Raw genomic sequence first — 27180 nt, 5'->3', positions numbered from 1 at the left:
AATATCAACTTTAACTATTTTTACTGCATAGTTTAATAGAGATTCTCTGTAAATGTACACATCAGATTAAACAAGAATAGAACTTGTGAGTAGCAATGATAAGATTTTATTGAAACTGTGAGTAAGACTTCATAATGTTGTAAGTGAAAAGTGCATTAAATTTTAACTTAGAAATAGAAAATTTAGTAGCTGTTAAGAGTTCCAAAAAATTATTTTAAAATGATTCCAGATAATTGTAATTGGATTTTTACATTGATTTACTATATGGACATACATTATTTATGAATTTGTATCTTATTGAAATTATTTGTGACATTCCACATATAAATCAACATTTTGTTTAAACAGTAAATTGTTCTTAGATAATTTTCACTTCTACTTATATTTATAAAATATTATTTAGATGATAAAAGATTTAATTTAGATGTTAGAAATTTGTGTGTATCTTTTAAAAGTGAAGATAAAAATCTTTTTATTTATTGCATTTTTTTTTAATANTAAATACAAACAAAAATGTGAGTGTAACAAAAAAATTGATGAGATGGAATTTTTTTGGTATTTTTTTTCATTTTTACCAAGTTGAAATCTGTAAGAAAATGTATAAAAATCCTATGCAGTTTTTTACTTGCAGACCTGTGTAATCACCAAAATATTTCATATGGAAATTTTTTGACTTCCTTTTGGACATTAAGACACTAAATATAAAAATTAAAATATTTAGTATCAATTAGAAGATTCAACAAAATATTTTTCTTTAAGGTATTTTACTTAATTGTTTTGTACTGCAATAGTGATGATTAGAATAGATCCAAAAATATATTAAACATCTTAGCTATTTTAAGACAATATACAGTATTTCTGCACATATAAGAGCATGTGTGAAGCTCCAGAAGTGGGTTGAAATTCATGCACAGAAAATGTTTTTAATTTCAAAAAAAAAAAATTAATAATTATAATTATTCTTATAATATTGTAAAAAGAAGCCATCAGATGCAAAATGTATATTTTATGTTCATATAAAGACATATCTTTAGAAATTTCTGAGAAAAAACAAATTTCTCGGAATGAAACAATAGACGAATTTGAGAGCTTAGGTCAAACATCTTCGATAGGAATCAAATTGTCAGTCAGAGGTGACTCACCTTGCGATCTGGGCTCCGATCCCATTACAATTCGTAACAAGGAGGGGGGACCAATTAGAGAGTGGGGGCAGATCGTCATCGACCGATCGGAATGTTTGATCTGGAACCGAAAAAAAACTTATAAAAACCGAGTAAAGTCAGATGTGACGCACTCTTGGTTCTTGGTTCTTAGTTCGGTGTGCTCCACTCCTGGATTTTTCCTGTGGTTCAACAATGGAAATTTGGTTGTTGTTCCGGAAGAAGTTTTCACCATCCTGTCCCGGCAAGTTTTGCCAAGTGTAACCTGCTACGAGAATCACCCCTTCAAGTTGTGCTGTGTGCCCTGGAGCCTACGTTTTCCTCATCATCATCGCCGGAAAAAGAGAAGATTGTCGAAATGATTGAACTTTATTTACGAACTGATTCACTCTGTGGATAGGCCTTATGCCAAAGTAAAACAGTAGTTGTAAGCAAAATTTTTATATTTAATAAACTGTTTGCAATGGAGGACCTGTCTCAATAAGTTTTTTTACTCCCACACGACAGTGCTGACTGCTCGACTGTCATGACACTTTCTCCCCAATTGGCAAACCTCACACATGCTCTTATAGATGGAACAAAATCAGCATTATGACTATATTCCACAAAGTATATAAAAAAAACTTGCTATTCTTAAAAAACTTTTACAGTATTGGAACTCTGAAAGTATTTCTTATTTTGATATTGGTTAACACAGAGATGTCATCAAATAGTTACTCTACTACATTTACAGTGCAGTGCTCTTATAAGCCAAAACAGGTTGGCACATATGAAACATGCTCTTAGATGCAAGATATGCCCTTATAAGAAGCAAGAATAATTCAAAAATGTGAAAATAAGCGCGTTTTCACATATAAGAGCATGCGTGTGCAGAAATATGGTATATTTTTTTGTGTAAAAATTGTGATGAAAATTAATTTTTCCAATTCTAAGTTTGCTAATAAAATCATTTTATGCTGTTGATTGTCTTTATGTATATTTATATACTGTATTTTCAAACAAATTTATTTTAGATTTTAACTATACAAGATATTAGTCAATCTTTCTACAGTCAGTTAATTAAACTTGATGGTAAGGAAAATGAAAATACAGCAGTCTCAGCAACACCAATGCCAACATTGAATACTGTGAGTATCAAAATAATTAAAATTTTTTAAATTAAAAGTTACAAATAAAAATTTTATGGTCATTGTAAAGAATATATGAAGTTAATATTTATTTATGTAAAACAAATATATGAAAGAAAAAATTCAATAATTAAATAACCAGTATCATGTAAGTTAAATAAAATATCAAGTTACTCTGAGTAAAGAATATACAGTAACTATTTTCCAATATAATCATTAAATACATTTAAGTGTTCTATGCTGTATCAAACTCTAAATGTACATCTTTTTAGAAAGATCATACAAACCAATGACAAAAGATTGTTAAGATTATTATACACAATCAGATAATCATGATATGGAGTTCAACGTTGACAAATTATCAGCAATTTATGATTGTTAGAGAACCACATGGAACGGAAAATGTGTAAGACAAAAACAATAAATATGTGACAATTGCAAAACACAACACATAATAAATGACAAAACAAAATGGCTTTGTGTGATAATAGTTAGAAGAACACAGTAACATTGCCTACAATGTAGAAATACAGTAACATTGCCTACAATGGAAATCTGCCTAAATGGAAAAATTCTTCAGAATGGAGTGATTTTTCTATATTAAATCTTACTATAAGATAGAAACCTGCCCAACATGGAATTACAAGAGGTTTTTGGTTATGAAGAATGTAACTTCACCTTTATAAAACAGAAAATTAAGATTCCACTTGTAGACAAATAAAATCATCTCTAAGAATAACAGTTATCACAGAGCATGACAAATTATATTCCAGAAATGATTTTGAACTTTATGAGAGATATGAAGGTGCCATAAATTATTATTTTTATTTTTAGCCCAGATCATAATTAATGGACTTTTCAACATCCAAAAATCAAAATTTATTTATGACGATGACCATAGAATGAATTTTTATAAGGCTCAAAAATTTCAGTTAAGGATGAACTTCAAGTAATGAATACTAAAAGAAAATTTTCATATTATTGAAATTATTTTCTCAAAATGGCCATTTTTTTCTAACTTCTAAAACACTTTTTTAATTAAAATAATTTAACTTAAATAATGTAAAGTTAATAGGAAAAATTACATATCTATACAATTTAAATAATTTCATTAAAACATTATAATTTTTTGAAATTACTTGAAATTGTAAAATAACAAGTTGAATCTGAGCCATGGTGATTAATACTGGCTTTCTTATGTGATTAGCCCCATCAATGTCTTAGTGAATAAAACACTGATAGTTGGTTGCAGGTTTGATCTCACCAACGGGCTGGCTACATAAAGTTTTTCAGGTTTTCTTCACAAATCTAACACCTAAATAGAGTCAGTTTCCCATAGAAAATCTTCCTTGCAAGGAGGGATGCTCCTTGCAAGATTTTCAAGTGTTGCATTGCCTTTTCCCATAAATCTGTCTATTCTGTGATACTTAACTGCTTTCATTACTTGACATCGTTGAACGCATCATCCAAAAACAATGAAAATTTTTGCACAGTATGTAGTGCTGAATAGTAGAAATTTTCATGTCCAGGTGGTTGAGATAATTCAGATAGCAGATTTTTCAATAATGTGGTCCACAGATCCCTGTGGGTGTAGGCAAATGTAGTGACAGCAGACTATGCAAATTAGGTAAATAGTACATTAAAATTTATTAAACAGATCTACCAGAAGGTGAAGTTTGAGAAACACTAGATTAATGCATGTCATTGGGATATTTCATACTTAAAAACATGTAGTTCATCTAGTTTTTTAAAAATTGTATTAAGTTTTTCTTTTACAATTTAAATAAAGATGCACTGTTGATAATAAGAATATTAAAACTATTACAGTGAATTGTTGACTTAATGTTTGGAGTGTGTATGATAGAAATATAAAGAATACACAAGTGCTATTCATCAGTTTTTATTTTTTGATACTAGAGTGTTTGCAGCCAAAGTTTTCAACATGAAAATGTGTACGTCAGACATTCAGTGCTGCTTTCCTGTAAATCTAGAAGTTTGACAATGGCATTTGGAATGCCAAACATGATTCCACTGACTTTCCAAATGCCATTGTCAAATTTCTAGGCTTACAGGAAAGTGGCGCTGAACATCCAATATACATGTTTTCACATTGAAAACTTTGGTCACCATCTCGCTACAATACTTAAAGACTAAGTTCATAAGTAGTTCTCTAAACTTTGCAAACCATATCAAATGAATTCATTTTAATTTTTACATTTTTTTTACAATTTTAGATTTAATAAGTAAGTCTTATTACACATAACACTTATTATTCTATTGCATTGTAAGATTGTATTTTAAAATCACTCAAAATCAGACCTTATAAATTGTAATCACTTTGTGTATTTTTTTTATTTTGTTTAATGTTTATACAATTATTACAGATGTTTACTTCTTTTACTGACAGTACAGATTAATTTTAAAAACTAATATTGATTGTTTATGTGAAGAATTATAAAATGCAACAGGGAGGAGAGCATTGCAAAATACCAGGAGATCAAACTAAGTCCCAAATATATATGACAATATCAATTGTCATTTGTAAATTTTAACACAGCTGTATTAATTATGCAGTATTGTGAATTTTAGAGAAAAATCTGTAATATTTAATATTGAATATATATAAATGTCAATTGAAGTTCTTTAAATATATTTAGTAGTGATAACAGCAGTAGCTACAGCAAGTACACAAACAGTTTGACTAATCAGTTTTGATTTCATAACCACTTCAGTTCTGAACTTTTTGTATATGAGACTCAAGCAGCAAATGGAACAGATTGTCATTTTTGAAATTGTATTTAATATTAATCTGTCTATTTATACATTAATAACAATTATATCAAACTATTTACTGATTTTATAAATTAAACAAACAATTAAATAGTTTAAGATGTGAATATTATCAAATATATACAAAATTTAATTTATAGTATAAGAAGTCCAGATATTTTAAACAAATTGTAATGATTCAAATACAGTAAGATCCTGCTTAACGCAGGGGATACATTCCTAGACAACAAAGCACTAAATGAAACAGTGTTAAACAAGGTCATTTTAACACAGAGTAAATAGGGAAAGGGGAACATACAACCAAAAATAAACAGATTTTACTTTAATTTTAAATTATTTTTATACAGTAGAGCGTCGTTTATCCGAATCAATTGGGGACTGGGGTTGTTCGGATAACTGATTATGTACGAAAAAATATATTAACCTATCCCGTGTTGAAATTTTTCTCCATTGCATGTCGCTTCGCGTTGAATTTTCGTCGATGTTAAGCCTAACGAAGACTATTGTATCGTTAAAAATTATTTTTTTATTTTGTACAAACAAATAAATATATTGAAAAATATAAAAACAATAAAAAATTATACTTCAGAAGTTAATTTAGTATCAAAAACGTAAAATATTTGAGTAGCTGAAGACATAGCCAAAGATTACAGTGCCACAGCACTCGCGAAAATTTAAATTTGTCGACTGGAATTCCTTCGGATAACCGACCTTCGGATAAATGATGCTCTACTGTATTAATTTGCATAATAATATATGTTAATAACACAAACATATGCACACAGAAATGTAAAGTACATTTTTTTGTGATGAAGATCCTTGCTCTTCTGAAATTCTTGTTTTTTGCGATAAAGTAGTGTTTCATTTGTCACTTTCTTTTTATTTTGTTAAACAAAATGTCAGTAGTAAGAGATTGCATTCAAAATCTGGATCATTTGCAACAATTTGATCAATGATTTCGGTTATCATTACCAAACTTACTAAAGAAATCTGTAACAATTTCTTTGGTTTCTTCATTTTCAGAATCACTGTTTTCCAATTCTACATGATTTCCTTGTTCTGCCAGTTCTTGAAGGTTGTCATTGATAAGGTTCTCACCAGAAACCTGCAATAATTCCTCAATATCTTGCTTGTCTACATCTCCTAGTCTTACTGTATGGATTAGGTTGACAATTTGGTCAATGATAGGCTCTACTCATTAAGAATTCTTGGATACCTTCTTCCACACTCTATTCATGCATTTATCAGTTAATTGTTGCCAAGTGAAATCGATATTTCCTATGGCATCCATGATGTTATATTTTTTCAAAAATTGCACAAAACAAACATAGATTTAAGGAAAGTACAGTGCTATGATGAATTGCCACCTTTTGCTGATTGGTTTGTGTTTGGGAATAATCGTATTATATACGAATCAATGAAATGCTGTGATAATTTGAATCAGTATAAATTTTGAGCTTTTCTTAGGCTTCGAGCAGACTGCATTATATCCAATCAGTATTAATCAAGGCAGCATTAAGCAGGGTCTTACTGTACTTTCATTATAAACTATCTTCAGAAAAAAATTCATGTATTTTTATTTGAGAAAATTACATGAATGTAATGCTTTTGAATTAAATAAAATTTGAAACAAACCATTTTTTTTCTTTTATAATTTTAATTTGTTAATAATTAATTAATAATAAATTTAAATGCATTCAGAACAATTTATTAGCTTAGTTATAAAAAATTATTTAAAATTAAAAATGTATATTTTTAAAAATTTAACTTAATCAAGTTTTGAATTCGTATAGTCTTAAGTACTCAGAGATCAACCTTGATCAGCTATGCTGGCTTTTGTATAAACAATACAATAACGAAATGTACTAAGTAAATATTCTATTGCTAAAAGTAAGTTTTATGTATTTAAAATATTTGATATTCTCTCAGTCATAATTTTTTATGATAATTTTATATTTCATACAATAAAACATGCAATGTATTTATATTATTCTTACAATATATTGCGATAGAAAGATTAAGAATAAATATATGTATATATTATATATAGTTAGTTTTTTTTATTTTTCAGTGGGAAATTAAACCAACTCGTATGCTTATGCTAACATTAACAGACGGTGTACAAATATTAAAAGGCATGGAATATAAACCTATACCATTTCTTCATACCAAATTACCTTCAGGAACAAAGGTTTTATTTTCATTTTAATTAATTAAAATAATTTGAACATTAATTTTATAATTTATTCTCTGTTAGCTTTAAAAGAAGTTTCTTTTTGAGAAAGTTTGCCTTCATTAAGTTATGACAAAGACCAACTTTCTGTTTTTTTTACTGTTGTGTAAATGTGATTATGATAGAAATTCTGACAGAAGATAACTAAAGGAAATTTTAATCCTCCCTTTAGTAATCTTCTTGTAAGCTTATCTTTTCTTAAAAGCTCTAATGGTAGCTTATAAGAAAAGATTTGCTATGAACTTTTCTTGTCAGTTTCAGAACATTTTTATAAAAATGTAAATTTGTTGTTTAAAGTTATTTAAATTCTTATAATTAAGGATGTGACAAAGGGCAATTTACAATTTTTTCATATTTGTAAGTTTATTACTGTTAGCACATAATCCAGTATTACATAGTTTGTTTAATTAATTTATTTTAACTACTGTATTTATGTTTATTTTGAAAATATCAAATATATTGTGTTTATTAAGTTATATATCACAGAGAGTTATAATCCAAAAGATTTCTTTGCATATGTCTGTAATGTTCCACAGTTAAATCATAAAACATTCCATAAGGGGAAAAATTTTTCCATGCAGTAATAAATATTGTCAGCATTTTCATCTTTTGAGGTCAACTATAATATTGAATATCTCAAACACATGAAACAGAGACAGATGACTTCATGAGTGTATATCAGAATAAATATATTAAGAAAAGAGCTTAATCAAATTAAACATTTTGACTCCTTTAATGCTTTCAAGCTTTCTTTTCCAATTGAATATCTATTTTAGAGCAATTAAAGTTGTGAAATAGGTATTTAATATTGTATAAATACATGAAAATATTGAAAACATATATGTTTGCATGGAAAATGTTTCCTTACAGAAAAATAACTATTTCCTCAATTTTTTAAATATGCATGATTAGAAATATCAACTTTAACTATTTTTACTGCATAGTTTAATAGAGATTCTCTGTAAATGTACACATCAGATTAAACAAGAATAGAACTTGTGAGTAGCAATGATAAGATTTTATTGAAACTGTGAGTAAGACTTCATAATGTTGTAAGTGAAAAGTGCATTAAATTTTAACTTAGAAATAGAAAATTTAGTAGCTGTTAAGAGTTCCAAAAAATTATTTTAAAATGATTCCAGATAATTGTAATTGGATTTTTACATTGATTTACTATATGGACATACATTATTTATGAATTTGTATCTTATTGAAATTATTTGTGACATTCCACATATAAATCAACATTTTGTTTAAACAGTAAATTGTTCTTAGATAATTTTCACTTCTACTTATATTTATAAAATATTATTTAGATGATAAAAGATTTAATTTAGATGTTAGAAATTTGTGTGTATCTTTTAAAAGTGAAGATAAAAATCTTTTTATTTATTGCATTTTTTTTTAATATAATTTTTACAGATTTCAGTCTTTGGTCCAATTGAATGTAGATTAGGTGTTTTAATATTATCGGCTGAAAAAATAAAGATTCTTGGAGGTGCAGTTGAATCGTTAATTGAAGAGAATAACCAAAGAAAAATATTATGTGGCGCATTGTTAGTAGAAAAATTAAACTAATTAATAATTACTATTTTGATTACTACTTATTTATTATTAAATTATAATAATACAGAATAAGAATAGAGCATAATATTTAAAACTAATAATAAGTGAAATATATGCAAAATGAAAGAAAATATTATAAATTTTATAATTTAATTTTTACTCCTATTAGAGACTAAATCACTAAAACTTATCTGTAGTGACTTTTTATTTTTAACCTAAATAATCGTTTTCCAATAAATATTCAGATGATGATAGTTTTGAAACATTGTAAAATGACTCATGTGAAAATAGTAATAAATCATTTCAAGTAATTAATCTTTTAATTTATGAATATATTTTAGCTGTTTATGTTAAAAAATTTTCAAATGAAATAAATACAATCAAATCCATTAATTGTAATTACGATTATTGTTGTCATTAGCCATCAGTAAGGCTAGTGGGGAGACTTAATATCATCAATAGATTACTGTTATCAATGCAGACTGAGTATCAAAGTGATGAAAGTAAATGGATTCTACTGTAATTTCTTACATGGTTTTTTGATTTTTTGAAATATTGATATAATCAAAATTGATACAAAAAATTTACTTATTGTTATTTATTACTTAAGTTTATTTTTAGAAAACAATGGCATGGTGATAAAATGGATGTTATTAAGTAACTTTTCAAGATACAAATAAGTTTAATTCTCACTTAAGTACTTTTGGTTAAGTCAGTTTAAGGGAAAGTACCTGAGTGAGAATTAAAGTTATTTATATCTTGGAAAGTTATTTAATAATACTTGTTTTATCACACTTTTGATCATTTTCTGATCTTTGTTGCATGGGTCTCTTTCTTTTGACTTAAGTTTGAATTATAATTAAGATAAAAAAAAAATAAACTTTTATTCATTATTTTTTTTAACTGTTAAAATGTTAATGTACCATAATTTATGCATTTCATTTAAAACAAAAATTCCAAACTATGTTATTTAATATAAATAAAATTATGTTAGAATAAGAAGTACAATGCATTATTGCTAATCCAAATTCCACTTGATCCAAAACAATTTGCTCATCTTCTAAATGTTAAGGGGCCCACATACATTAAGGAAATTCTTTGAGATATAACTGCACAGGCCTGGCTTTGAGGAAATTCAGAATTTCCTATTGTCCACATACAAGGAAGAAAATCTCTTAGTTGGCCATGGCATCTGATGATGACGTACTGGCTGTTCTTGGATGTTTATTGGCAATAAATTGTATTAAAACTTGCAGGAGAAACGTGTAAATGGTATAAACAGTGGCTAAAAAAAAAAAAAGGAAATTCTGAGATCAGGTTCCCTTGTGAACCTGATCTCAGAATTTAAGTTAGTACCTAAAGATTGTACAACTATTTGAGAATGGACGAAAAAACATAATTAAATCTGTTATCATTGGTTACACCAATCATAAAACCAAAATACTGTAATGCAAGCAGCAATTTCAATGTTCTGTCAATACATCTTCTCCATACATGTCACACAATTTTTTTCTCACTTGAACAGCATTCTTACCTTTTCAGTAATAAAAGAGCAAAATATGCCGAAAATGCTGCTTTCAATCTTCCATATTTGATGGGACACAAAAAATAAACAATTGTACAAAATCAAACAAAATTTTTTACAAATAAGCCTTAAAATGTTAGCTGTCAAAATATATAATGATAATACGGTTTAGAATGAAAATGGTGGGAAAAATATGACTAATCCGTCTAGTGGTAAAAAAAACGAAATTACTTTCCAAACAACCCAATAGAATGCACTGAAAGAATGTACATTTAACATTTCACAGAGTTATGCACATAACATTAATGTGCATAACTCTGTAACCATTCAAGATAGGTTACTAAAATCTTTCAGCAATCAATTCCTTGTGAAATTTTTACCTAAATGATGTGTCACATGACCCCCTTCCTATTTATAGTTTTAGAGTTGTATTCAATACAGCTGCCATCAAGATGGCATCCATGGGTGTAACACAGATCAGTCTGTTTCCTCCTTGGTCTAATGTGCTCCTGATATGAGCAAATTAACTTTGAGTACATTCTATATTCTATAGCAGGGGTGTTAAGTGACTTTCTTTCCCACCCTGTATACGTGCTTGTTTGAAGTCTTTTTTGAATTTTTTATGTATACAGTACATTTATACATATATAACACTCTGCTAATGTAGTTTTTCTCTTTATGGAACTTATTGCTCTTTGGAAACTGTAAATCGAAAACAAAATGCATAGACGTAAAAGTTACTAGCAATGCCCTTACTACAATCACATGCAATGTGGAATTCACAAACAGATAAAAAAAGTGGTATTTAGATAGTGGTGCAACAAGACGTGTAACAACAAATATAAATTCTTAACCCCAGATCAAATTGAACAGTTTAAAATATATACTGCCATGGAGAATTATGTGCAAGCAGTTGGCATAGGTGATGTGAATCTCAATTTAATGGTTTTTCTCACTAATTATATATAACCCTGTACAATAATTAGCTAAGACTTGTATGCACTACACTGTATACTAAGAGTTAAAAACTTTAGTAGAACTTTATAAAGTATCTTCTGGTGGTGCAAATTCTGTTCATAAATAAATAAAGATGAAATGTTTTTTGTTTTGTGAAATTCTGTACAATGTTTTGATTTTTGTTTTTTTGTGCTGAAATTGGAATTTTTATAATCTGAAAATATATATACAAGCAAGAAAGATGTTCCTTGTTTGGAAATATTTACAAGCAAATTTTAAAATAAACCTACATTCACCAGCAATTAATTGTAAAATCTGATCGCTACTTTATACATTCTGTAAATGAAACAATGTATAAACCTGAAAATGATAATTTAAATGATCAAAAGCATTTGTTTTTATAATAAATTAATTGCTGATGAATATATATATTTTTAACTTTCTGTTCATAACCAGTTTGAGAGTACAGTGAAATTCTGTTAACATGGCATCATCAGGACTAACATGGTACCAGTTTATTGAATATACTGCTTTATCAGATGGTGAAAATTTTTCTGGTTTACTTGATTCTCTGGACACAATTTTATATGTCTTCACATGTAAAACTCTACAAATCTGCCTTTTATGATTGTTTAACAAGCCATTTCAATTTTTCCAGGTTATTCCTACCATTAGCTGGCTTGAACAAGAACACTATTCTTTGTGCTTTGTATACTTTTATTGCAAATTGCATTTAAATATGGATGTATTTTAATTATCAGAATACATGAACAGTAATGGACTGTAGCTGTTTTTGTGATAATTTTTGATTCCTAAAAATTTCTGCTTCTCATATTAAACCCATGCACTAATGTCTTTGAAAAAGTCTTAAGAAAAATTATGCATAAGCTAACTGGTTTTACTTAGCACATTATCATTTCATCTTTGTCTTCTTCTGTTTCCATGATGTTTACATTGGAAGTTGTCTATGATGATGATAAAGAACAATGCACCAATAACCCTAATGACAAGCTAAATGTGCTGGCTTATTAGGTTGGCTGGTATACTGGATGCTGGGTTAACAGAATTTCACTATAATTGAAGATACTTATGTGCAATTTATTTTATGAATATTAATATTGATGTTAGAATATATTTTATAAATTACAGGTAGTCCTTAACTTTCACATGCAATCTGTTCCTAATGTTAAAAATGTGTATTAAAAGTCAGACACCCAAAAGCTTAAGCAATAAAGTTTTAAGTTATAAAAGGTTTTTTCAGAAAACTAAAAAAAATTATAAAATTTCTTTATTAAAATAGAAAAGTTTGTTTTTTTAGTGCATAAAACATTATTTTAAAAGTTGAAACTGAAGATTAAACAGAAAATAGACAATAAAAATAAATTTTCTGATAACAAATGATTTTTTTTTATTACTGAAACTAAAACTAATAGAAAGCACCAGACAAATAGCTCATTTTTTTATTTACAGCTGGAAATGTGGAAATGTTTGAAAGTTTAAATTACTTTTAATGAGCTAAATTCAATGTATCAAAGTATTGTATATGAAAGACTAAGTTGCTCAAAAGTCAAGGACTACCCATATTAATTAATATCTAGATATTTGATTTCATTTTAATTTCTTTTAATATTGATGATTGTTGTTATTTAATAATAATAATAATAATAATAATAATAATTTTTTTAAGGGGACAAGATGAAACTAGTTACGTAAATGAATTAACTAGAGGAGAAAATTCTGAAATACAAAGTAATGATTCTGGAATTGTCATAACTGAAAGTAATGTGTTAACAGAACAAAATCAAAATAGCAATAACAGAAGAGCACTTACTCAAAGGACAGAAAGACAAGTCAACACTGTTAGCTCATCTAATATTTCCACTAATTATAGCAATGATAATTTTGTTATAGATTTAACAACTGATGAAAATGAACCTGAAAGTAGTAAGATTGTAAATGTATCAGAAGCACTTGAATATGATGATGATGATGAATTTATGATGAGTATAGATTATGATCAGTTGGATCAATTAGTTAAAGAAAACTGTAATAAGGTAAATTGCATATATAAATTAATTTAATTAAAATTAAATAAATTTTGTTTTATATAGATAATTCATGTTTTTAATTGTATCATATTAACTTCCTTAATTCTATAGAGACAAATCAAGAATATTCTACTGTATATAGTTAATATATGGGATGTTTACAATTAAAGTTCACATTTCAAAATGCCATAACTTGCCATTTTGCTGATTAGTTTCCATCATATTCTATATCTCCATATAGAATATGATGGCTAGAATCTGGAGTGATAGAATTTTATTTGAAATAAAAAAGAATGCTAATTATAAATACATCCACTAAAGAGGTAAATGATGCTGCAGTAGTGAATAACTTTAAAGTTACAATACATATGGCACACTGTGTGGTTACGCAATGGCATGCTTGATATGCTGGCCTTCAAAACATGAAAATGTAATTGTTTACACAAGTTTCACGTGACAGTGATTTCATCAAGGTGTTGAAAATGAGGCCTGCATTTCAAGCATGCTGTTGCATAACCACACAGTGTACCATACATAGTGTAACTATTAAGACATTTTGAGTTATCATCTGTGGTATTGCAGTGTCATTTGAGCCATTCACATGTCAAATCAATTAACTCCACATTTCGAATTTTGTTAAATTTTAGTGTCAAGCATTTGATATAATTGTAACATTTTATATTCATAAGAAGTTTTCTTAATAGTAAGAATTAATACTACTTAATGACAAAATTTTATTGGCCATTGGAAAAAATTTTATTTATTTCAGAAGCCAATCTGATTAATTCTATGCTGTAATGTATCACCAGCACACACTGCCGCATTTCAATCACAGTGTGCGCTGATGGTATGCACCTTGTGGATAACAGTAAATTATTTAATGTTATCTCATCACAAAAAGTAAGTAAAAGAAATTAGAGTCCAACTGCCACAGAAGTATACTTGTGGAATATTGAACAATTGTTTTAATTTTGGTGGCAATTGTTTTTAGAAAAAAAACTTATACTGTTAAATTAAGATGGATGAAACTAAAAATAATTTTTCATTCCTCCTATTAAACATGATTTTTATAAAAATTTAAGAACAGATTGACATGATGAGACCTCAAATGCAGCTGACAAAGACATCATTTATATTTCTGAATAATCAATTTAAACAAAATAATAATAATAACCATTGTAACAGTAACAGAACAGATATTATTCACTTTTGCAAAAAATCTTTAATAAAAAACATATGATAATGACATTTCTCTATAATAAAAAACTATGTGAAGACTGACTGAATCCGACCGAACTGAATGTTACTATGTTTTTCAATTGCCAAATCAATTAACTTTACCAATCACAACAAAATCATAATAATAATAATCAATTATTGCTATAATTGTTGTTATTATTATCTATGCTATCTTATACATTTTATATATCATTAAATAAAAACTACATCTTACTATATAAAGCTGAAAAACCAAATTCTTTCTTTCTGTCACTGTATGCCAAAAATGGTCACTAGGGGTGCCCCTAGCTATTATTTAAATTAACAATAAATTCAGTATATTACTATTTAATGCAGTTTTTTTTGCATTTTAATAGGGTACACCATGAGAAATTCAGAATATTATTATTTTTATTTGTAATAGGAATTTATTATTTATATCACGGAATGATACCGATGCTGCTAGAACACCCACTAGTGTGTGTCCTGGACTACTAGAATAGAAGGATTGGAAGTATGAAATAATCTAATAATCTTAATCTTTGTTGTTGTTTTTTTCCTTGTCTACAATAATACATTCTATAATGTTTATTTGAATTTATATTTTAAAAAAGAATATAGTGTATATTATTTTGTCACTTTTTGTTTTGTGGAGTTAATCAATTTGGCAAGTGAGCGGCACATTTACTGCCCTAGTGAACATTTTTATAACTAATATTCTTGTTTGTTTCAGATGAAATTCCAACACTACAGAAGTCTTTTATGTAGAATATGATATCATTTTTCTGATTAGTTTCTGAATTACATCATTTTGAAATGANAAATTTAAATTTGTTGACTGGAATTCCTTCGGATAACCGACCTTCGGATAAACGATGCTCTACTGTATTAATTTGCATAATAATATATGTTAATAACACAAACATATGCACACAGAAATGTAAAGTACATTTTTTTGTGATGAAGATCCTTGCTCTTCTGAAATTCTTGTTTTTTGCGATAAAGTAGTGTTTCATTTGTCACTTTCTTTTTATTTTGTTAAGCAAATGTCAGTAGTAAGAGATTGCATTCAAAATCTGGATCATTTGCAACAATTTGATCAACGATTTCGGTTATCATTACCAAACTTTTACTAAAGAAATCTGTAACAATTTCTTTGGTTTCTTCATTTTCAGAATCACTGTTTTCCAATTCTACATGATTTCCTTGTTCTGCCAGTTCTTGAAGGTTGTCATTGATAAGGTTTTCACCAGAAACCTGCAATAATTCCTCAATATCTTGCTTGTCTACATCTCCTAGTCTTACTGTATGGATTAGGTTGACAATTTGGTCAATGATAGGCTCTACTCATTAAGAATTCTTGGATACCTTCTTCCACACTCTATTCATGCATTTATCAGTTAATTGTTGCCAAGTGAAATCGATATTTCCTATGGCATCCATGATGTTATATTTTTTCAAAAATTGCACAAAACAAACATAGATTTAAGGAAAGTACAGTGCTATGATGAATTGCCACCTTTTGCTGATTGGTTTGTGTTTGGGAATAATCGTATTATATACGAATCAATGAAATGCTGTGATAATTTGAATCAGTGTAAATTTTGAGCTTTTCTTAGGCTTCGAGCAGACTGCATTATATCCAATCAGTATTAATCAAGGCAGCATTAAGCAGGGTCTTACTGTACTTTCATTATAAACTATCTTCAGAAAAAAATTCATGTATTTTNTTTAAATTAACAATAAATTCAGTATATTACTATTTAATGCAGTTTTTTTTGCATTTTAATAGGGTACACCATGAGAAATTCAGAATATTATTATTTTTATTTGTAATAGGAATTTATTATTTATATCACGGAATGATACCGATGCTGCTAGAACACCCACTAGTGTGTGTCCTGGACTACTAGAATAGAAGGATTGGAAGTATGAAATAATCTAATAATCTTAATCTTTGTTGTTGTTTTTTTCCTTGTCTACAATAATACATTCTATAATGTTTATTTGAATTTATATTTTAAAAAAGAATATAGTGTATATTATTTTGTCACTTTTTGTTTTGTGGAGTTAATCAATTTGGCAAGTGAGCGGCACATTTACTGCCCTAGTGAACATTTTTATAACTAATATTCTTGTTTGTTTCAGATGAAATTCCAACACTACAGAAGTCTTTTATGTAGAATATGATATCATTTTTCTGATTAGTTTCTGAATTACATCTTTTTGAAATGAGAACTTTAATTATGAATGCTCTTTATATTAATATATTAAAATTATAGAGTGTTTTTACTTTGACTGTAAGAAATTTTTTACATATAAATACACACAAGTTGCATGCATGCAAGAATCCATATATACAAGGTGAGGCATAAAGATCTCTCACATTTGGAGTGGGCACCATATGGACTGTAGTGGTAGTAGAGAGGTGGGACAGGTTTCATTCAGTAGGCTAGGTGCTACCATTTTCATTTTGCCAACTTTGGTGTCATTGGCCCCATACATTTTTGAAGAATGTGAAGAAACAGTAACTGTTATTTCTGGCCAGTATGTTGAAATGTTGGAGAAGTTTCTGTGTCCTAAACTCTTGGATTCTTTCCTTCAAATTCTCAAGAGTTCGAGGACAATGTTGGAAAACTTTTTCCTTTAGGTATCCCCTAAGGAAAAAGTCACAAGGGCTTAAATCTGGTGACTTTGACAGCCACACCATATCTCCCCTTAAAGAGATCAAATGCCTAAGAAACATTTTCCTCAACACTTGAAGTGAATATCATGCTGTGTGAGCTGGTGGTCTCATCCCCTTACATGTACTGTATCCAAGTTGCCCAGTTTAGGGCACAAACTTCAACATTTCAACATACCAGTAACAGTTACTGCTTCATCACCTTCGAAAATGTATGGGCCAATGACACTAAAGTCAGCCAAATGAAAATGGTAGAACATACCTACTGAATAAACCTGTCCCACCTTTCTACTATCACTACAGCCCATATGGTGTTCACTCCAAATGTGGGAGATCTTTATTATTTACGCCCTACCCTCCTGTATATATATATATATATATATATATAAACAGGAATTTTTTTAGGGTGTATATATACACCCTAAGAAAAATTCCTGTTTAACTGAAATTAATTTGCTTGGAACAATGAAGTGCAAAATATTGTAATAAGTTAAAAAGTATTTAAAATTTACAAGTAAAAACACAATATCTTCACAAGGATGACACATTGTAAATGAATATTATTCAGGTTTATCTTAATGATTTAATTTTTAAACTGTACTGCCACCATAAGGACACTTTAGAAAACTTTTGCATTTTGAAGCAGGATAATCTCAAAAAAAAGTTCTATAAGTTCATAAAAGTTCATTTATTATTCTATACTGTTAGAATAATAAATGTGATGACCTTGTGTTTTTTCTATTTGTAAATTTAAAATGGATTTTTCTTCCATATTTATTTTTAATAATGATAACTATTTATTTAGTTATTTAGTATGCTGCTACAAATGAGTAGGTTTAATTAAATAGTTAAATAAGAAGTCAACTTACCAAAACAAAAAACAGATCTACTAATGAAAAATATAAATATATTTTATAAATATGTTTTGTTGGTTTGAATGTAATATTAATAGTATTTTGAAATGTAGCAAAGATATAAACAGAATTTTTTTATTAACTTTTAAATATAACTAAATTGTATAAAATTTAATGCTAATATTTATTATTTCATATAGACTGCTATATTATTAATGTGTACAGATACATTTTTTTTTTTAATGAATACTGTATAAGGATAATCATACATTAAGATAAGTTAATTATTCATCATTTGCTATTACTATTGTCACAGCATTGTGACAATGTCACAATAAATAATTGCTAGTTAGATTGATTTTTAAACAAAATTAACTTAATTACAGTTGATTATATTTACTGATTTCCAATTGATGAAACCTTATCTACTTGTGATCATTAAAATTTATTCTAATAAATATTTTATTTAATACAAAGTGAACAAAAAATTATTTAATATTGAACAAGCATAGTATTTTTAATTCTTAGGTGTGTATTTCTTTTTCGTGATGTTATTTATTCTTGATATATTGTGCTAAACCAAAATTTTGATGTCAATATTGATATTAGGCTTGATATCAAGATTCTTTTGAAATATTGATATACTGAAAAAACAAATATGAAATACTGAAATATCGAATATTGAAATAACAAATATCAGTATTGATATACTGAGTAGTGATATTCTATCCTGTATTCATAATGTATATGGTATATATAGTAATTGATTAACTATATAGCTCTACTTCTTGAAGCAGAAATATAAAAGTATTTGAACATTTTCAGCCTTCTTCAGAACTTAAATTTTTTTTATAGTAAAATTTAACTAATTGAAGTTACTTATGCTGACAAAATAATAGAAAAATGTGTGCGATAATGATTCTGAAAATGTTTATTGGGCTTCAATTTGAAAAAATTGTATACCTCTAAATTCCCACTGTCGTCTGTCTACCTGTCTTTCCTTAATCTCAAGAACAGAGTTAGATAGATGTCAGATGAGACAAGATATAGAAACCTTAGGGTCAGAAGGCCCCAATTAACTATATATGAACTTTTGATGAAAACCTTAAGTCACATTATTTCAATTCAAAAATTTTCCCCTGAAAAGTGTAGATAGATGACTGGCTCTAGATGACTCTATTGTTAAAGGAAAAGTATGATGTACAGGAGCAATCCACTACTAATTTGAGATGAAGAGCATAAATTTTAAATTAAAAATCTAATTAAAAATTGCAGCCCAGCATTGTGACAATGTCACAATAAATAATTGCTAGTTACATTTTAGAAAAATTGAACAGTAAATATATCTTTGATTGTAGGATATAAAACAGATACTTGCTTTACAAATATGATCTCAACTAGGGTTTCTCATTTCCCGGTCTTTTGCCTGTTCCGGGATTCCAGGAAAAAAGTGAACTGTTTCCCAGCATCCTGGGATATAATAATTATTTTTAAATTATAAAAAATATCTTGAAATCAAATGATATAATTATTTTTCATTTTTAAAAGTAATTTAATATGTTCTGCAACCTCCAAAATCATAATATTAATAACGTAGTGTAAAAAAAGTTACCTTTGAATTACGTAGAAATTTTCAGAAATAGAAAAAATTTATTAAAATTTGTTGGAAACTGCTTACAAAAGAAATGCCTTTTGAATTGAGTTGAAAATTTAAAGAAAAAATGAACTTAGATCAAACTTTTAACTTAGAAAGTAATTTTTGTTGTTTACATAAAACATAATACAAAATATTATTGTAAATTTTTATAAGATTTTGAAAACCAAAGATGTTGAATACTCCGATCACGCAATCTGGTTATTATTTTAATAATGAAAAGTCCTGCTACTGAGAATGCCCTTTCCAATTCAATGAATGTGATGAAATTTTTTTAATACATTTAAGAGAAGACAAATGTTATGTGTTTTTTCACACATAGCCTGGAAGATTTCTAGTTTGTTTTCGTAATGCGTTGCAATACTTCTTTTGCTCTCAAGTATTCTTGATTTGTCTACCTCAGCTGCTTTAATAGCAGTATCAAGCTTATAGCCCAATAATTTGGCAGTTGGTTTGGCTTTAATAATCAGGTTTATGAAGAAAAACTTCATACTTGCGTACTTTGTACTCGTTTGTATCCTTGTCCAATTTGCACAATCTGGCATAATGCAGTTATTGAAACTACTGAGCATGGTTAAGACAGCATCAGCGCAATTATTCAAGATATTACAGGGTTCTGAGAAGTAAAGAATTTTCAGAGTCTTGCCACAAATACATATTGATTATTGATAATCTGTAGATGTCATAACAAGCAAAAATTTAAAAAACTAATAAGTGGGCTTAAAATTAATAAATACAAATGTATTCTGAAAGTTTAGGAGTTAATTATACTTTCTATTTGCAAAATTTCCTCAACCTTAACACAAAATAAAAAAAAAGTGAACTTTTATGAAATTTGTGGGATTTCCTGGATGAGAAGAATTTTCTTGGTTAAAAAAAAAAACAGCCAGGATACCGAGATCCTGTTTGAGAAATCCTAATCTCAACCCAGCAATCCATTCACGGCTTTTTGTTATGAATATACAAAATAAAAATAAGTTATCATGAATTTTCTTGATTTTATTCCTTTATGCAGTGTTCAACAAGAATCTATTCTCAGTGGCCTTTTTGATCATTATATGAGCTGTTCACAGGCCAAAACTCCATTTGTAAATCCTTAATATAATCATTATTATTCTTACATTTTTTGCATAATTAATTTTATATATCATTACATTAAAGCTATGCTTTAATATAACAGTATATAAAAATACATTCTAGAATGTTTTTTTTAAATTTAAAGTTTAAAAGAATTTTAAAAAATAATTTATATTCTCAATTTTCATACTTTTTGTTTTTTGGAGTTAATCAATTTGGCAAGTGAGCAGCTCATATATTAACACCCTTCTTTGCCATCTTAAATCCCATGTAACATATGCTGATGATATAAATTGATTGTGGATCTTTGGATTGAAAAATCTGTTTGAATCTGCTGACCCTCAGGATTAATGAACAAAAAACTGTGGCTATGTGTTTTGTTTTAATTCACAATCCTTCCTTACTACTATTTATATTGATTCTGCTTTTATTAATTATTTTACACCATAATGATTTGTGAATAATCTTTGATAATAAGGTACTTTTAAAAATCATATTATAATATAGTTAAATCTCTGGCTATCAGATGTGGAATATATGAAATTTTTGTAAAGTTGTCTTATCTAAAATTGTATTAAAAACTATTCTTTTTACTAATTTTCAGTCTTGCATTAATTATGGATTACTCATTTGGACAATGGTATTGCCTTCCCTTTTGGAGAAGATTGTTAGAATTCTTGATAAAAATGTATTCATCTTTTAATAAATTATGCAACTTACCTAACACTAGGGAATTCGATCCCGGTCCTTATTTCTAATCCTGGGATTTCGGGATTATACTTATTCGATCCCGGGATTATTTCGGTATTGAGGGTTAATAAAAAATAAGAAAATCTTACAGAAATTANAAAATTTTAAGAAAAAATGAACTTAGATCAAACTTTTAACTTAGAAAGTAATTTTTGTTGTTTACATAAAACATAATACAAAATATTATTGTAAATTTTTATAAGATTTTGAAAACCAAAGATGTTGAATACTCCGATCACGCAATCTGGTTATTATTTTAATAATGAAAAGTCCTGCTACTGAGAATGCCCTTTCCAATTCAATGAATGTGATGAAATTTTTTTAATACATTTAAGAGAAGACAAATGTTATGTGTTTTTTCACACATAGCCTGGAAGATTTCTAGTTTGTTTTCGTAATGCGTTGCAATACTTCTTTTGCTCTCAAGTATTCTTGATTTGTCTACCTCAGCTGCTTTAATAGCAGTATCAAGCTTATAGCCCAATAATTTGGCAGTTGGTTTGGCTTTAATAATCAGGTTTATGAAGAAAAACTTCATACTTGCGTACTTTGTACTCGTTTGTATCCTTGTCCAATTTGCACAATCTGGCATAATGCAGTTATTGAAACTACTGAGCATGGTTAAGACAGCATCAGCGCAATTATTCAAGATATTACAGGGTTCTGAGAAGTAAAGAATTTTCAGAGTCTTGCCACAAATACATATTGATTATTGATAATCTGTAGATGTCATAACAAGCAAAAATTTAAAAAACTAATAAGTGGGCTTAAAATTAATAAATACAAATGTATTCTGAAAGTTTAGGAGTTAATTATACTTTCTATTTGCAAAATTTCCTCAACCTTAACACAAAATAAAAAAAAAGTGAACTTTTATGAAATTTGTGGGATTTCCTGGATGAGAAGAATTTTCTTGGTTAAAAAAAAAACAGCCAGGATACCGAGATCCTGTTTGAGAAATCCTAATCTCAACCCAGCAATCCATTCACGGCTTTTTGTTATGAATATACAAAATAAAAATAAGTTATCATGAATTTTCTTGATTTTATTCCTTTATGCAGTGATCAACAAGAATCTATTCTCAGTGGCCTTTTTGATCATTATATGAGCTGTTCACAGGCCAAAACTCCATTTGTAAATCCTTAATATAATCATTATTATTCTTACATTTTTTGCATAATTAATTTTATATATCATTACATTAAAGCTATGCTTTAATATAACAGTATATAAAAATACATTCTAGAATGTTTTTTTTAAATTTAAAGTTTAAAAGAATTTTAAAAAATAATTTATATTCTCAATTTTCATACTTTTTGTTTTTTGGAGTTAATCAATTTGGCAAGTGAGCAGCTCATATATTAACACCCTTCTTTGCCATCTTAAATCCCATGTAACATATGCTGATGATATAAATTGATTGTGGATCTTTGGATTGAAAAATCTGTTTGAATCTGCTGACCCTCAGGATTAATGAACAAAAAACTGTGGCTATGTGTTTTGTTTTAATTCACAATCCTTCCTTACTACTATTTATATTGATTCTGCTTTTATTAATTATTTTACACCATAATGATTTGTGAATAATCTTTGATAATAAGGTACTTTTAAAAATCATATTATAATATAGTTAAATCTCTGGCTATCAGATGTGGAATATATGAAATTTTTGTAAAGTTGTCTTATCTAAAATTGTATTAAAAACTATTCTTTTTACTAATTTTCAGTCTTGCATTAATTATGGATTACTCATTTGGACAATGGTATTGCCTTCCCTTTTGGAGAAGATTGTTAGAATTCTTGATAAAAATGTATTCATCTTTTAATAAATTATGCAACTTACCTAACACTAGGGAATTCGATCCCGGTCCTTATTTCTAATCCTGGGATTTCGGGATTATACTTATTCGATCCCGGGATTATTTCGGTATTGAGGGTTAATAAAAAATAAGAAAATCTTACAGAAATCAAAAATCAAAATTTAGACAAAAATCAACGTATTTTACGGTATACACCTAGTTAATTTAATCACTCTAACTAATCAGACTTAGAGTCAGACTAACCAGACTTAAAATCACTGTTTCATGTTAAATTTATTCTTTTTTAAGCATCACTGAGATCTCTTTAAACTCACATAAATTGAAAAAACCTTTATGTAACAAACTATGCAAATAAACGTTGAAAATTAACAAAAATCTCTCTTAACATCGACTAAATAGACTACTTTCATATAACAACCTAGTAAGTAGGTAGTAAAGTAAGTTTCTTAGCAAAAAGTATTTAAAAATAATATTAATCAGTCACATTTTTCTTAAATATAAAGAAAACTAATCTAATAGGAACATTCTAATTTGAATTGCGAAAATATGATCTGAGAAATAACAACGCATCCAGTGTCTCATCACCAAGTCTGCTTCTCAATTTGTTGCACATATATGCAGCTGCTGAGAAAACGCGTTTAGGTTTGATGGAAGTTGGAGGAATCGTTAGTAAATACTTATAAGCTTCGAGGACACGGGGAGGATGGAAGAAAACAGTCCGGTCGACACGGATCGGGATTGTAGGAGTAAAGGCTACAATCCCGATTGTTTCGATCATTGTAAGCATGTCTTTCTAAAAATAAACGCGTTAATTTTGTAAATTCGGTCTCTGTGTGAGTCTCTCAGCGTCCAGCAAACCACTACCCCGAAACGTAAAAAGACTTTCTCGCATCATCCTGACAGATCGCGGGCAAGGCGAGAGTCGTAACCTTTTCACCTAAGGTCGACCCCCCTAAGCAAGAGGCATTGGGTCTATATTAACTACACTGGCAAAACAAGATGACTGACACATTGACAGGTAAAACGCACTGAGTAGTGCTCTCGACTGCACCAGAAAATCGATTAGCGCCCGCGAAAATTCAAAAATACAAAAATGAAGTATATTACCAAGTAACCCAGTGAAAACTGCTTGCCTATCATTTTAGTTGAAAATACAAGAAGTTTTATTCCAAGCAAGCATCGCAAGCTCGCTAGGTTAATTTTTGCTGCTTGCTTGGAATAAAATTTCTTGTATTTTATATTAAAATGACAGGCAAGCAATTCTGTTAAAAGCACTGGCACTAATGCAGTCTATTTTGCAACTTTTTTTAAAATGATGTCAATCCCGAAAATCTCGGGATTAGGAAAACTTAATCCCGAAAATTTTGGGACTGAAAAGTTGTTGGGATCCCGATTTTCGAGATCCCGGGATCAAATCCTCTACCTAACACTCAAAATCCTAGCATTGCTAGATTGGGTTTTCCTTCATTTTTTGAGTGTATCAAATATTTTGATTGCTTACTTTTTAAATTTTTTAATGGCTTTAGTTATTTAGATTTGGCTCTTTTTACAAACACTACCGAGCAACCTACGTCTATCATATTGTGTATTCACTCCATTTTTTTTTTGTCCAAGTGTTTCCCAAAGATCCATTTTTATTATATTTTTTGAAATTTAACTTATAGTTTGTGGTAAATATTAAAAATGTAATTTCAAAATATTTAAAGGAAATGTTTACTCAGTATAATTTTTTAATTGTAAAATGTAAATACCTGCTAGAATTTAAATTAAAATTTATTTTGATAAACTGAATTGAAATGCTTTTATGTTTAAAAGCACTTCAGTGATAATTAACAAATAAAAAATGATTGAATATGTATATTATATCTTTTTTTTATTTCTAAATTTATTTTTCTATTTTTCTTAGGAAATTTTTCCATTTAATGAAGAAATTCCTGAATCACCACCGAAAAAAATTCGAAATAATTCATATAAAATTAAAGCTCCCCCACCATTTTTATCTCAAATACCAGAATTGGACTCATTTGATTCAGATGATTAATAACTAAAACAAAAATTTATATTTGGAAAACTTCTTTTGAAGAAGTATGTGTTTTTGTCTGTCATATTTATTTTTGAATAAAAATGTATCTAGATTTATAAATATGGCTTAAATACATTTTATGTACAGTACAAACTAATAATAAGAATAAATGTGTTAATTGTTTACTGTCCTCTATATGAATTTTTATAACAACTGATTCTTTACTTAAGAGCTGATCAAAGTGCAAAAATATCATGTTAGCTTTTATTGTTTTTATAAGTAATATATTTATTAAGCAAACATGTAACACATTGTAGAATTTTGTGAAAAAATTCTACATTGTTTTTGTAGAAAATTAATAATAAAGTGGGATTATGTTAAAAATTAGTCTGCAACAGCCATCAAATTTTTTATAGACTTTTACTTATAAAAGATGGCTTTAACTCTTAAATTATTTGTGGATAAAATTATAATAATTTAATGAAATATTAGTCATAATTCTTACATTAGGAAATCTATTGAAAAATAGTTTTGAAATAATAATGAAATGAAATTTTCCTGATTTGAAAATAGGAATTATTTCTCTTGTATTCTTTTAAGATATTTTCAATGTTCGTTAAAGTATTTATCAAAATTAAAAATATTTAATTAATAATGGTTGTCTACAACTAGTTGATTCAAATTATCCAAAAACATTTTACATTCAATATGCATTTTCAGGCTTTTTTCTCAGATATTTGTTGAAGGAAACTTAAGACGATTTTTTAGGGCGTGAGAATGCAATGCATAATTTTTTTTTTTGCAAGACTTTATAAAAGAATTTTTACAAAAAATTCAAATGAAAAACTTAAGAATGTCATGATTTTTTTTATTTAAAAATGTGAGTGAATGCATGAAAAAATTTGAGTTTGACACCAGTAAATGAATTCCTAGCGTTTAAATGGAATATTATTAAAAACGAAAGAAGAAAAGAAATATTGTGGTGGAAAAAATTATTATTTTGAAGAATAAACTCTGACTGTTAATTAGCCTTTCCTGGTTTTTTTCATAATTGTATTATATGGCAATTTTCGTGTTAGGATGACGCGATAAGATTAAAAATATTTCTAAAAATGACGAAAATTCTGAAAATAATTTATACAAATTTAAAAAAAGAAAAGATTTAATTGAATATTAATGCAATGACTATAATTGTTTTTAAATTTTAATTGATTTATTTAATAAAAAGTGAACGGAAATTTAATGACACCCTTCTATCAGCCATTATCATCATAGCAGCATCCTGGAATGGGTCCAGTCGACAACCATTGCGAAATATTTTCGCATTGACTGTTTTGTTTAGCCTTATTCTCAGGTAGTCAACAGCAATGTGGTAGGGAAAGAGGAAAGTGTGAGTAGACTTGAATAGTAAAAATACATTATCTGTTAAAAATATAATTTGTTCTTGAAGAATTATACATATTTGCGTGCTACTTGATAATATTATTTGTTTAGTTTGTTTAAATCGTATTAAAAAAAAGCTTAAATACTCGTACTATACCAGCAAACGGCATTGTGACATTTATCGTTAAATCATTTAAAAGGTTTTAAATGACAAGTTTTGTTTTGATATTCAAAAGGATCATGTTATTATATATAGATATAATTTGATATTTTGATGGCTTTCAATTCATTTTTCAATTAGAGGGAAAAATA

The 27180-nt window shown here is 27.8% G+C and overlaps 1 protein-coding gene across 1 annotated transcript; it reads left to right on the top strand.

The window, feature by feature from the left end:
• Window positions 1–1859: 1859 nt before the first annotated feature.
• LOC111628938 (recQ-mediated genome instability protein 1-like) lies at window positions 1860–25665 on the top strand. The gene is made up of 6 exons (XM_023372796.1): window positions 1860–1919; window positions 2174–2287; window positions 7149–7268; window positions 8733–8866; window positions 13046–13412; window positions 25369–25665. The coding sequence occupies exons 1-6, from the start codon at window positions 1860–1862 to the stop codon at window positions 25501–25503; spliced, it is 930 nt and encodes a 309-aa protein (XP_023228564.1). The 3' UTR covers window positions 25504–25665.
• The last annotated feature ends 1515 nt before the right edge of the window (window positions 25666–27180 follow it).

Source organism: Centruroides sculpturatus, unplaced genomic scaffold (assembly GCF_000671375.1).
Source record: "Centruroides sculpturatus isolate CEXI.00-Female unplaced genomic scaffold, Cexi_2.0 scaffold611, whole genome shotgun sequence".
NCBI lineage: Eukaryota > Metazoa > Arthropoda > Arachnida > Scorpiones > Buthidae > Centruroides > Centruroides sculpturatus.
This window is presented reverse-complemented; position numbering and strand designations above follow the sequence as displayed.

Excerpts from the sequence above, each read along its gene's own strand:
- LOC111628938 (XM_023372796.1), top strand. The coding sequence starts at position 1,860 with ATGTCATCAAATAGTTACTCTACTACATTTACAGTGCAGTGCTCTTAT. Across the intron at positions 8,867-13,045 it reads AAAATATTATGTGGCGCATT|GGGACAAGATGAAACTAGTT; the intron begins GTTAGTAGAAAA and ends AATTTTTTTAAG. Across the intron at positions 13,413-25,368 it reads TTAAAGAAAACTGTAATAAG|GAAATTTTTCCATTTAATGA; the intron begins GTAAATTGCATA and ends TATTTTTCTTAG.